This window comes from Sabethes cyaneus, chromosome 3 (assembly GCF_943734655.1).
Source record: "Sabethes cyaneus chromosome 3, idSabCyanKW18_F2, whole genome shotgun sequence".
In the NCBI taxonomy this organism is placed as follows: Eukaryota; Metazoa; Arthropoda; class Insecta; order Diptera; family Culicidae; genus Sabethes; species Sabethes cyaneus.
The window spans coordinates 76,603,013-76,617,762 of NC_071355.1; the positions used below are offsets into that span (position 1 = coordinate 76,603,013).

The 14,750-nt window shown below is 39.3% G+C and overlaps 1 protein-coding gene across 1 annotated transcript in view; it reads left to right on the top strand.

The window, feature by feature from the left end:
• LOC128739736 (uncharacterized) overlaps positions 1-14,750 on the top strand; it is a 65,109-nt gene that overhangs the window by 19,842 nt on the left and 30,517 nt on the right. Inside the window, exons 5-6 of the mRNA XM_053835232.1 lie at positions 7,383-7,530; positions 8,089-8,537. Coding sequence (XP_053691207.1) covers positions 7,383-7,530; positions 8,089-8,537 — 597 coding nt within the window. The remainder of the gene's footprint in view (positions 1-7,382; positions 7,531-8,088; positions 8,538-14,750) is intronic.

The window sequence follows — 14,750 nt, forward strand, 5'->3', positions numbered from 1 at the left end:
ATTGAAATTTAGATAATGGATAAGATTGCATGTACGTTGAATCGATGTAATCCTTTAGAACTTTTTCCATTGTCTTCAACAGTACCGAAGATAGACTAATGGGTCTGAAGGATTTGGGATTCGTCCTATCTCTCTTACCACCTTTTGGTATGAAGATGACTTTTACTAATCGCCATGTCGATGGAATATAATTCAACCTTAAGCTTGCCCTGAAAACCTTAGTAAGGGTCGGTATTAGGATTGCTTCACCCTTTTGAAGCAAGGCTGGAAAAATCCCATCGACGCCTGCAGATTTAAAGGGTTGGAAAGATCTGACAGCATTTTCCACTCTAGCTGTTGTAAAAATTTCGTCAGCAATGTTTAGTGGTAGATCTTCTGCCCTGCTAGACTCTGATAAGATCTCTGCAGAACTTACTACGCCAATGCTTTCCGAAACCCCACATTCAGTCGAGCCCGGAAAATGAGTTTCCATCATCAGTCTTAGAGTATCGTTAGGAGTTTTTGTGGAAGCCCCATCCTGATACCTAAGGTTGCCTAGTTCTATCGTATGATCTTTAGCAAGGGTTTTGTGTAGTCTTGCAACTGTTGGAGTATTATTTATGGATTCGCACGTTCTCATCCATGTTTTCCTCTTAGATTTCCTAATTTCGTTTTTGTATTCAGTAAGGGCCTTCCTATATTGAGCCCAATTTGAAGTGCGTTTTGCTAGATTAAACATTTTCCGAGTACCTTTCCTAAGACGTTCCAACTTGAGATTCCACCACGGCACGTCCCTGTTAGAGGACGACTGCTTAATAGGACAGCTGCTGTTGTAGGCATTAAGAATTACTTCGTTTAACTTTTGTGAGAGTGATTCAAGCTGTTGATTTGAGTCAACACTACCATAATTATTAAGTTCATTTGTGTTTAAGTAATGAGTATACTGATCCCAATTTGTTTTCCTAGGATCGCGGAATGTTACGGGCGGAGTACCGCCTTCCCCCCATTCAAAAACAATGTGTTTATGGTCAGAGAGTGAAGTTTCGTCTGAAACGTGCCAGTTCCGTATTTTTTCCGAGATTACAGAGCTACACAGTGTTAGATCTAAAACTTCTTCCCTGATTGCATTTGAAAACGTAGGCTTATTACCCAAATTACATATGTCTATGTTGTTATGTGACAAATATTCAAGAAGATTCTCACCTCTAGTATTAATGTCGGTACTGCCCCACACGGTATGATGTGCATTCGCGTCACATGCAATGATGAAGGACCTGTTGACTTCCCGGCAATATCTGATGAACGACGCGATCTCAGGAGGAGGCACCTCTGGGACATCACCCGGAAAGTACGCTGAAGCCATTATGACCTCTGTCTTTCCCCTGGTGGTTGGTACCTCAACCATGACCGCAACGATGTCACGTTTAATGAATTCTGTAATGGAATAGCATTTTAGTGTATCTTTAACGAGAATTGCGGTTCGGGGTGAGCTTTGATTCTCGTCGTAGAATAACTTACATGTTTGTGTATGAATACCAAGTATTATTCCTTTATTAGACCATGGCTCTTGCAACAACGCCATGTCCACTCCCTCCTTTCCGAACCTCCTGCTTAGGATCGCCGAAGCGCCTCTAGCATGATGGAGGTTCGCCTGAAGGAATTTAATTGGTTTCATTGTTTTTGGGTTTCTCGCTCCTCGTTTCGTTAGGCGGAGCAGTGGACCCAGAATGCAATTCTCGGGTGGAATTGTCGCGTTTAATAATTTGCCGTTTCTCGTTTGTCCAAACTCGCTCATCTGTTTGCCTGGAACTACTAGCTAACGCCTCCGATTTGGCTCGGCTTGGTCCCGCACTCGAGTCATTTGGTCTTTTTTGCTTGGGCTTGTCTTCTCGGCTATTTTCGATTCGCCGCTGGTCCTGACTTATCTTCCTCAGCTGCGTTTCTCCAAAACGGAAGTTGAGGATAAAGTTACGCTCCAATAAAATTTTTAGCGATGCTTCATCCAAGTGCAGTTTCCATTCTGCATGATGGTTCGGGTTAGTACGCTTAATGATCTTCCAGCCCGTTGTGCTTATTCCGTCGTTTTGACTCTCTATGAGTCCTTTAAGCCGCTCGTCGCTGTAATCTGCGCTTAGCGGGAAGAACGCGTGGAACATATCTGGACGAGGTATGTTTTTTTCATCCACAGCAATCAGTTCAGCGTTCTCCCAGGGGGTAAGAGACCGAGTCACATCCTTCAGCCATATAGCAGTTTCTTGATCCTTACAGGATAGGACTAAGTAACCACTCTTATAGCTACATTTTGCAAACTTCGGTTTTACCGTCGCGTGTCTTTGGCCTTCAATTTTCAGAAGCAATGCATTTTGTACGGCATCCATATTTGCCGTTGACATCTGTTTACTAGGATAGCCGTTTAGGATTATCCCTACCTTTACCGTGCTAACTACATCCCTGAAGGAGCGACCGGGAGAGTTAAAGTCGGCTGACAAACTTTTAGGTCGCTTTTGGGCGCCTCCAGCTTTTCTAGCTTCCTTGTCACTCTGATCACACTCCATTCTAGACGTGGTTGCTTGGTTACAGGGTAACCCAGCGCGTTGCGAAGGACATAGGTGAGGTCTAGTCCTTTTAGCGTTGGGTTTCTCTCCACTACTTCCTAGATCACCGTCTCTTGAACGTTTGGCAGCGTTCGGAGTCTCCGGAACACCGTCAGAAAATATTTTCATCCGAGCTTCCTGTTTAGAAAGCCCAGACTGCAATAATTTCTTCATTTTGTTCCTTTCGCTCTTTGACAGTTGCCTACGCCATTTCTTTATTAATCGGTTCTTTTCAGATGGCCCACTTTCCTCTTGTCCTACTGTAATCGGCCCTATAGTGACATTGATTTCGTCATCGCTTTCACTACCAGACGGATTAACACGTTTTGGGGTGTTTAGGATTGAGGAAGAGCAAGATTGGCCATCCGAGCCGTTATCTCTTAGCAATTGGCTCTCTAGTGATTCCTCAATTGCCAAGATTTCTTCCGTCTCCATTTTCTCCAAATTCTCCGTCTTGGGTCCCTTATTCATTTTATTTCACCTATTAATTTCAGAACGTGTCTGTAAAGCTGAAAAAAAAAAAATAATAATATTGGTATCCAGACATAATGAAAATGTCAATAAAGCGCACAAAAATGGGGATTATTAACTATTTTCATTATGCGATTTGAGAACACTTAAGCATTAGATTTATCTGTAAGAGAAAAGGTCTGAATATGCATGTTCAACAGTAGAGAAAAAAAAATAAATAAATAAATAAATAATTATAAATAAACTAATAGAATATGATATAAATAAGTTGCTAATATAATATATGGACAATAAAACAATAAATTAATTTAATTATAAATGTATATGTGATTGCATTAAGAAAAATAAATTGAAATAAAATAATCAACTAAAATAGAAATATATTTATATTTAAAGTTGCGGTTCTGGGAATACCGTACCCAAAATATAATATACTTTGAATATCATTTCAGTAATTTCCTTTGCAATGAACTTGGCAGCACAGTTTGTTGCGTGTCCACACACTTTTAGATATCAGAGTTTATTTACAGCGGTACACACTGCAGATTTTGTAGCAGCGGCACGCGCTTTGCTACAACCTTTTGTCTGCCTTCTAATGAATACTCCACTATTTACGGAGGCAGAAATATCACTTATTTTCACTTTTATACACTGTTACCTACCTGCACACAAAAACTATGCTTGCAGTAGCGGTAAAAAAACCTTTAGCACTAGCACTCGGCACTCAAAAACTTTGTTTTCGCACAAAAAAAAAAACAATTTTCCGAGAGCACAAAAATGCTATGTTGCGTACCGGTAACAGTGTTCCCAAAGATGATGAAGGTGGCTTTATGGATATCTTTGTGGGGAAAGAAAGTGCTTCTGATCACCAAGCCTCGGGAAGCTGCAAAGTTGATGCTTACTTACTTACTTAATTGGCCTAACGTCTTATGACAAGGCCTGCGCAGTATAATTTCTCCATCTGTTTCGGTCCATGGCAACTGATCTCCAGTTCCGCGGGCACCCAGTGCTCGCCAGATCTCGCTCCACCTGGTCTTGCCACCTCGCTCGCTGTGCCCCTCTTCGTCTTGTTCCTACCGGATTTGATGCGAAAACCATTTTTGCAGGATAGTTGTCCGGCATTCTAGCAACATGTCCTGCCCAACGTATCCGTCCAGCTTTAACCACTTTCTGAATACTTGGTTCGCCGTAGAGACGCGCGAGCTCGTGGTTCATTCTTCGCCTCCATACACCGTTCTCTTGCACTCCGCCAAAGATGGTTCTTAGCACCCGCCGTTCGAAAACTCCGAGTGCTCGTAGGTCCTCTTCTAGCAATGTCCACGTTTCGTGCCCGTAGAGGACAACCGGTCTAATTAGCGTTTTGTACAGTGTGCACTTTGTACGGGGGCTCAGATTGTTCGACCGCAAGTGTTTGTGGAGTCCGTAGTAGGCCCGACTTCCGCTGATAATACGTCTTTTAATCTCACGGCTGGTATTGTTGTCCTCTGTTGCCAGCGAGCCAAGGTATACGAACTCGTCGACTACCTCGAACTCATCCCCGTCGATTACCACGGTGCTGCCCAAGCGAGCCCTGTTGCGCTCGGTCCCGCCCGCCAGCATATACTTCGTTTTAGACGTATTTATCTGCATTCCAATCTTCTCTGCTTCGCGTTTCAGTCTGGTGTACTGATCTTCCACCGCCTCAAATGTTCTGCCAACAGCATCCACGTCGTCAGCAAAGCAGATAAATTGACTGGATTTATTGAAAATCGTGCCCCGCATTTCGATCGCCGTTCGCCTTATAACACCTTCAAGCGCAATGTTGAATAGCAGGCAGGAAAGACCATCTCCTTGTCGAAGTCCCCTGCGAGATTCGAATGGGTCCGACAGTCCACCCGAGATTCTCACACAGCACTGGATCCCATCCATCGTAACCATGATAAGTCTAGTAAGCTTACCCGGAAAGCCGTTTTCGTCCAAAAGTTGCAAAAGCAAAGTTGATGCATCGCTGGCCGTTATCGTTTGTGTCGGTGTGCAGGATATGGGGTCCAATCACCGGTCTATACATTGCTTCCCTGCCGACCTGGGTCGCGGGGTTGTGCAAACCTAACTGATTTATTCAAAAAATCCGGTTTACGCAATGAGGGGTCGGGGTGCTACACGATAAAGAGAAATAGGAAATGCAACCAGGAAAGTGAAATGACAAAGAAGAAATGATGTTGGAGGTTGTATAAATCGAAAAACTTATCAGGGATAGGAAATAGGATAAATAAACAAGTAAAAAGAAAAAGTAAATCAGAAAAAAAACTTTAATAAATAACTAAAACAGGAAAAAAAATGAAATATAAAAAACGAGACTGAGAAAAAGCACCGACAAATTTAAACTAATAACAGTTACAGAGAACAGAGAAAAAACTATCCAATAAGATAAGCAGAAAATAGATATGGAAAATAGGAACGAAAATGAGAATAGAAGGTAAGAAGGAGAAACAGTGTACAGAAAATAGTAGAGGGAATATATTGATGAATTAAAAAAAATGAAAAACAGGATATAAGATAGTTCATAGAAAAGATAATGACGAAGTGAAACGAAAAATTCAAAAGAAAAAGTTAACGGGGAAAAGAAAATGTAAAAAGAAAATGAATCCAAATGAGAAAGAGAAAAGAATAAACCAAATAGGGAAAGATATTAAATATATGCCGCACAGGGCAGTAGTGAATGGAGGTAAGAAAGATATATAAACATATTAGAAAGAGAATTGGTGGTGAACAAGCCCCTGGATTGAAACTACATAAAAAAAATTGGCTAAACGATAAAGGAAGATGAAATTGTAAAACGTAAATTGGTGAAAAAAAGATTACTGGAAACATGCAATAAGACAATACAATTAAGAAGAAAAGTAATGAAGAACAAAAATTCTCAAAGTAAAAGAAGAAAGCTAATCAAAGAAGAAAATCGAAGAGTGAAATGAGAAATTCAAACACAAAGAGGAGCCTAAATAATGATTTAGGAATGTGAAATAAGAAAATAGAAAGAGGAAATGGAATTGGCGATATTAGTAGAAAACTTATATAGGAATGAGAAATCTCAAAGAAATTGAAAACGAAGTAACACCGCCCAGTTAGCTATAAGAAACGATGCTGGTCTAACAAGCCAATCGTCGTACGTTCGAATCTCTTTTGAACGGTGTTGCTATAGCCAGTAGGATCGTTGCACTAACCTGCGGAATCTGTCGATAAAGAAGGGTCACGTTTTATAAAGATTTTTATACACAAGGCTTTGTACGAAAATGAGAGATGAAAAACAATTCTGTTTTAATAATGATTATAATAAACAATGAAAGTTTACGTTCAGGACATGAAAATAATTAAAGGGAAAAAGTAAATACCAATTGGAAAAATCAAACAAAATATGAAGATTTTAAAATATGAAAATGAAACAAAAAATGACAAAGGGATACGAGTAGAAAGCGAAAATGAAAAAGACAAATAGAAGAAAAGAAGCAGGGAAGAAAAACAACAAATGCAAATAAAAGAAAATTAAAAAACAAGATTGAGAATTAAGAAATGTAATTTATGGTAATTAAAAATGTATAACTCATAACCTCATATATAACCTATAACATATACCAAATGGAAACGATGAGAGAAATGAATGATAGCTAACAAAGTAACAAAAATAGATGACTGATATATTCTAAAACATTTTTAATGACTGAATTGTAATCTTAATTGCATAAAAAATTGATGTTCGTAATCTATCGATTAGTCATGGTCACGAGCAGGGATGGCACGATCACTTTGACTTAATTCACATTCATTTGACAGTACCGTCTCAGCCAAACAAAATTTGACAAAGTTCTGTATAGGACATTTGTTGAATTAGTTATTATCTACATTTTTGCTGAACAAAGTTTTGCTGTATCTTTTGTAGTTACGGCGCTGCATTGACTAAATGAACGTTCACTTAGTCACTAAAGAGGTACTAGCATTGTAGCACCGTAAATACAAAAGATACAGCAATACTTTATTTAGAAAAGTTGTAGATAATAACTAGTTCTTCAATTGTCCCATCTATAACTTTTTCAAATTCTGCATGATTGAGACGGTACTGTCAAATGAATGTGAATTGAGTCAAAGTGATTGTGCCATCCCTGGTCACGAGAACGCCATTTTGCACGAAAATTTGCTAAGTTAATTATTGTTACACTCAATTCCTTCTTTGGCTTCTTTTCTCTTTTCACTTCACATGTGGCGGCCTGTCCATGTAACCTGATGCTACCTACCTCGATGAACTGTGGTTTTATTGAAAAAAAAATGTCACTTCACCTCAACAAACGACCACCATCCTGCGAGTAGGAAGCTTTACTTGACAGACTGGGAAAAAATGCGGTTCCTTTCGCGCTGGAAATTGGCACCGTGGCTCCACCGAGCGTCCAGCTACTGCCGGCCAAGCGCTACACCGGCGCTCCTATCGGCACCAGTTACGACGTGCGGGTCTATACGGGTAAATATGCATTCTAAAATTGGCACTGCGGTGCTTCGCTGCTTATACTTAATATATATATGTATGTGTGTCGCTAATGCGGTGATTCACATCTATTAGTTTTGCCCAACGAATAGATAGATGCTTCTAGTATTGTACAGTTAAAAGCAAAACTATGTTTCTTTCAGCCAGACATTTTTTAAAACAGTATAGTACAACGTTGTATTCAAAGCTTTACCGAAAATTGATGATTTAGATAATTGCGCGGACACAATGGGCGAACGATTCAACGGAAAAAAGTCATAGTCAGTAAATTTCCACAAAACTCTTGTTAATGTTTTAGATATTAAAAATAAAATAAATTTTTGAATAAAATTAGTTTTGAACCCATCGCCCATTGTGTCCGCACAATTATCTAAATCTTCAATTTTCGGTAAAGCTTTGAACACAACGTTGTACTACACGCGGGCAGTACACACAGTAGAGATGCATCCTTGTGCCCTGCTCCGGTTAATTATGCACCAGCAAGTAGGCACCGAAGTGCATAATTATTCTCATTTCCCTTTCCTGTCGTTTCAGCGGAGGCCTCAGCGGACGAACGTGTCCAACGCCGGTCGACTGTGAGATTAGGTATAAGGTTAACTCATAAGATTTGCCCCGACTCTACGAAGGCATCCACGCTGGAGACAGCCACCCTCAACTCGTTCGTCGGCGGTGGCGCAAGCGGAACTAGCAGTGCAGGTCCAAAGTCACCTCCTATCACGGTGGACCCGCCAAGTAATAGCAGTACCACCACCGCCACAAATCCCACTACTCCGACTGGCACGGCAAACAGTGCCGTCAACCCAACTTCCGGTAGTAGTAACAGTAATACTAGCACCATGCCCCGGTCTCTTCGACTTCGTCTGTCACCGAAGTCTCTCAAGCTGACCTCGCTTCATCGACACAGCAGTAGTGTGGATAGCACGAATGGTGGCATCAAATCCTATGGCGAGCACGGTATCATTGAGCTGACGGATGTGAACAAAGTAAGTATGTTTACTGACTCACGCGATGCCACGGAATTTCTCGGGGTAGGGTAGTTAGAAGGATCGAAAATAGCTGTACGGGCGGTTTTCCTATAAAAGTAAAGGAAAAAAATGTGTACTACTATGGCAAGTTGTCGTAGTGCAATCACTTACACGTACAACGTTTGTCTTTCGATTCGAGCAAAATATTTTCCGGATTGAAAATTATCCTTTGCTGGACTAGAGCATGATGTTACATTGTTATACCCCAGTAATGATGTACATAGCACATAAAACCATGTTAACATAGTTCCTGATATATTAGAGATTCCAAAGTAATTTTATTTTAAAGTTCACTTCACCTTTGAACCAAAACTTCCGGTTCTTTTGTGGAACACAACAGTTTTGTTAATACACGTTTTAACATCTAGTGCAGTGGTTCCCAATCTTTTTTGGTTCGCGAATCTCCTGGCGGAACTATACTACCCTACGCTATTCTGCAGCGAAGTAATTTTTTGCCGAACCCCGGAGATTCGCGAACCCCCATTTTGGAAACGCTGGTGATCTAATGCATTTCATGCTGAAATACATTTATATGTCTTCTTCATTTCTTATTTCCAAAAAGAGCTTCATGTCGTCGGAATATATTAGCACTTTAAGTTCCATGAGAATGAACGAAATTTCGTTTACATAGCAAATGAAAAGAAGATATCTTAAACGAGAGCCTTGAGGGGCGCCAAAAGTGAGTTGAATTGGTTTCGAGTTCTTTCCGTTATATTTAATTATTTGTTGGCGATTAGATAAATGCGATTCAAGCAGATTCAGCAGTCCTGGTTTAATTCCAATTTTGTTTTTGCTATTTGAAAAGCAGAATTGGTATGGCAATGCGATGAAATGCTCCGATTACAGTAAATTATAATGTTGTATCTTACTCTGTACCAAGGGGTGGTCCATTAACAACAAGTATTGGATAAACAAATATATAAATTAATTAGCAGTGGGAGCAGTGAACTTCTTTGCAAGATTTTTTTTATAAATACTTGAGGGATTCCATCAGGTCTATGACCTTTTGAGGCATCTGGATTTTTTAAAGCCTTCTAAACCATCCTGAAGTTGGTTGACGCCAATATCGATTGATGATCCGGATAAAATGCAAAATATTCAATTGCGGTTTTTCTTTAGAAAATGTTCATCAAGATGCATTATGGTTTGAAAATTGTTAAATTTTAGTTTGGTTTTCACGTAATTAAAGAAGTTTTTAGGACTGGCATTTATTTCAAGTTTTTTAATTGTACTCTTCAAGTACATTGCTGATGGCTGGCTGGTTGTATACGTCCAAATATATTGCTTGCTTTTATGATTTTTTTGCCTTTTGTTTGTAATTTTTTTGTTTTGGGATTAGACATGGAGTAGGACTGGAAATGAGGCATGGAATTGGACTTGAAATAGGATTTATTGAACTGAAATTAGAATTGGAATTAAACGTGTAACCGAGGTTATTTTTTTAAGGTTATTTATTATCTGATCCCCCGTTTTGCTACTTTACAGATCAGCTTTGTAAAGAAGTTAAAATTGGGCTTAGTCAAAATACGATAGTCGAGCAAACAAAAATCAGAATTTTAGTTGAAAGTCAAAAGTACAAATTCACAATAGAAAACTTCAAAGCCACAAATAAGAAGTCAAATGTCATAAATTCGACGTTACCAATCTTCAGAAGTCAACATTAAAAATGTCGAAAATTAAAAGCAAAATTTAAAAGTCGAAAATACAAAATTAACTAATGTTTATTTGAGCGTTTTAGTAGAATACCAGAAACGAGCGTCTTAGTAGAATAACTGAAACGATCTCTTTTTTATCGTTTAAAGTCAAAAGTCAAGGAATCGATGGTCGAAAGGCAAAATTGAAAAATCAACAGTTAAAAATCAATAGTCAGAGCCACGTTTGAAAACCAACAGCAAAAACTTAAAAATCAAAAATTAAGTCAAGACAAAAATTAAACGTTAAAGTGTTAAAAATCAAAAGCCAAAAAGTCATTTAAAAGTTAAAACACAATCAAAAGCCAAATCAAAATTTAAAAGTTGAAACCCAAAAGGCAAAACTTAAGAGCCTTCTTATCAAAAGTTTTAAAATCAAAAATCAAAGTCAAATGTCAAAATTTTACTCAAAAAGAGAATGTATAAAGTTGAAGGTTAAATATAATGACAAAATTCAAGAATTAGAATTCAGAAAGCAAAACAAAGCAATATTTAAAAACTAAAACAAATCAAATCAAAATTCTACATTTAAATGTCAAAATTTATAAGACAGAAAAGTTGAAATTAAATTGAACTTGGAATTGGATTGAAATTGGACCATTATCATCATCATCATCATCATCATACGATCATTATGATACGATCATAATGATTAAATTTTCATGGTAACATTTCTGTTGTTCCTGAGTTATAGCTGAGTTTCTGTGATTTGTCTGAATATTTACCTGTTTGAAAAGTTCATAACAGATGAATCAAACAACGTAGAGCAAACAGTTTCTCATGAAAATGTTAGTAAATATTGTTAGCATATTATCGATGGATTCAGTTCGCCTTCTGCTGCGCTCCAGAAAAAGAAGCAAAAAAGGTAAAATGACAAACGCAAAGAGTATAATGAAGAAAAACTGAACAAACGGGATAGAAAAAGAAGAAAAACGTGAGAGAGAAAAAGAATAAAATCTGGTATGAAAAAAGAAAAAATGAAGAAAAAACGAAACACAAAAAGAGAAAAAAGTGGAAAAGCAAGAGAAAAAGAAGGAAAACGAGACAAAAAACTAGGGAGGGGTCAATCCCGGTGTAGTGATTAGCATTCACGCCTCTCACGCCGAGGACCCCTGTTCAAATCCAAACCCCGCAGAAGTCCCGAATGACCCAAGCTGTTAAAATGGCTATAATCAAACAAAAAAAAACTAGGAGACTGGACCGAAAAAAATGAATGACAGAACAGAACAGAGGAAAACCCTATGAAAAAAGAAAATGAGGATAAACTGGATAGAAATAGAAAAAAAAACGAGACAAAAAAGTGAAAAAACGTAATAAAAATAGGGGAAAGGAAAACGAGAAAATGCGAGAGCAGGAAAGCGGAGAACAGAAAAAGAGAAAAAACAGGATCGAAAATAAAAAAATGAGAAAGAAAGACAAAACGGACAAGAAAAACAGAACATGACCCGAAAGGAGGACAAGCAGAACAAAATAAAAGGAAGAACAGATAAAAACCAAAAATGAGATAGAATTTGATTTAAAAAGTGAAAGAACGACGAAAACCCGTTGCGAAAATAAGTCAAGAGTTGAAAAGGGACAGAAAATGACAAAAAACGCCTGGTCTTAGTTTGAAAACGAGAAAAAAGACGAAAAATGCAACAGAGGAAAATATGAACTTAGGAAAAGTGCGAGAAATATAACAGGAAAACAAGAAAAAACAAAGAAAGTGGAAACAGTGGGCAGAAGAAGGTAAAACCGAGAGAGAAAAAGAGGGAAACAATTCAAACCAAAATAGCTGGAAAAAACTGGAAAATGAAACAGAAGCTAAAACGGGAGAAAAAGAAAAAGGAAAACCAGAGATGGACGGGAAAAAAGTGAGCCAACAACAGAATAAACATGACAGAATAGACGAAAAAACGGAACAGCCGAAATCGAAAAACGGAAAGGAAAGGAGATAAAGCTTTAGAAAACCACTAAGAATTGAAAATGATAAAAACGAGAAAGAAAATTACGCAAATCTGGCGGAAAAATAGGACTGACAAAATGGGACAGAACACAAAAAACGGAAAACACGGAAGGAAAGTGAGAAAAATGAAAGGAAAGTGAAAGCAAAAACGTAAAAACGGAACAGAAGCGCAGAAAACACGGAACAAAAAGTGGTAAAACGGGACTGAAACATATAAAAACAGAAATGATGTAAACGTGAACAGAATTAGACGAAAATTGTCAATACTAATCTATATATATATAAGTGAGTGTGAGTATGTTTGTATGTTTGTATGTTCCACCATGACTCCAGAAGGCCTTGACCGATCTCCACCAAACTGGGCACACATGTTCCTTATATATATAATATAAGAGAATCAGCACTGCGGGCTTGATAAGAGGGGGGACGTAACAGGAGGGTGGAAGCTCCATAACTCCGAAATGCCTGGACGGTTTTTCACCAAACTTGGCATACATGTTTCTTGACATTGTAACCGTGACGAGATCGGGAGAAAGCTTTATGGTTAACTCGGTGGCTTTTGCGCCACTCCCGAATAGGGGAGACCACCGGTCGTGTGTTTGCCCGACTATTATTTTGAGAACTCTCCAGGGACGACTCGTACGGCTCAACTGCAGACTCAACGGACGAATTTCTGAACGGAAACGCACAAAGGGAATTTATCGCTATTTGAATTTAAAAAACGTAGCTTCGGTGTGTGAGTTTATTCTATCGTTTAGAGTTAACTTATCGAATGCGATTTATAGTTCGTATGGCCGCTAAACGGAATTATGGCGGTATACCAGCAAAAGACAAATTTTCGTGTGCACAACTTTCAACTCAAGTTAACTTTAGCCTAGCTTTATTGTTCGTTCGAATTGCACATTACTCTTGCACAGGCAACACTATTCAGGGAGGGTTTCCACCTACCTGCGCGCAGGGTTTTGTAGTAGTCGACGACGGCGGCCTGGTGCGATCCGGGTAGACCACCGAACCTTCAGTGGCGTTTGACGTTGCCAGTCGGCGCTGCTCGAGACGGTGGGCGTGTGGTCTGTTCGTGTGCTAAATGGTCGAACTAAAGTTGCGGAGGGTGGCGTGGTTGGACAGATAGCTATCGACTTGTATCAACGAGAGTGTTCACGACGACGCAATTGTCGCGTGATTCCCGGGTAGTCTTCCGCAAGGGCTGAACGTACTCGCTGACGGCCCTCGCGTACTAAGATTCCGCTGCCGACCGCCGCGAATGAAATGAACCCTAGCTTCGGACTCGGTACCTCGGTGCGCAATTGGCGACGCACGAAACGAGGACCGACTCTCGGACTTCGACCCACGAAAGGTTGTAACGTAAATGGTTGGGTCGGAAACCACGAGCGGCAATTGACGACCGCCGTGAAAATTTCGCAACGGATTGAGCGAACTTACCAACGCCTCCGTTTGGCTACCCCTCAGGGCGGACCTTTTATTAGCACACGAACTCAAACGAAGAAATGGCCGAACGTAGAAACCCAGAATAAAACGCCCGTTGGACGAGCGCTGTCCAAACCGAACGTACATACAATTACAATCATATAATAAAAAAGGAAAAACAAAAATTTACCTTATTCTGCTATAAACCGTATTAAGAATACGGACGCCAGTCAAAATTCTGCTTACGCACCACCAAACTATAAAATTTTAAAATAGCACGTTAACAATTACAAAACAATAGAACAAATTCACACAATTAATCTTTTACACACCTTTTAAAATAATTTGAATAGCACTAGTTCGATTCCTTTGAATCTATTCACTATAAAATTGAACTTAAATGTGCGTCTCTGCGCAGTTAGATCCGTTGCGAAAATGTCCGCTTCCATCTCGCTCCCTTTCTTTTAAACGACTTTCCGTTCAATTGTTCTCAATTGAATTTCGGGTTTTAATTTAAATATGGCTACTTAAATCTACCGATCTAAATCGCGAGATTTTAACGTATTTTTTAGTACTCATAGGAATATATTTTCCGCCTCTAGGAGTAGCCGGGACTCAAACCATTTGGGTGGCATTCTCATGCTCAGCCAAGACATGAACCGTTAGGTTTATAGCTAAATACTATCGATCTCCTATTTTAAATAACTTAATTATCAAAAAAAAAACTTATTTTTTTCGGCACAACGTTACAACATAAGGGAATCAGCACTGAAGGGTTGACGAGAAGAGGAGGGGGTGGGGGCTCATAACAGAGGGGGAGGCCATAACTGCGAAACACCAGAACGGTTCTTCATCAAACTTGGCACACATGTTCCTTGGCATAAGGGAATCAGAACTCAGGGGGTTGAATAAAGAGGGGGGCTAATAATAGGAAGGGGGCATATCAGGGGGAAGACCATAACTCCGAAATGCATGGACAATTCTCCATCAAACTTGGTAGAAATGTTCCTTGACTTTAGAGAAGCAGCACTGGGAAGTTAACAAAAGGGGGGAATGCCTAACAAGGGGGGGGCGGTAGAGCGATCTAAATAAGTAAAAGGAATTGCGGTT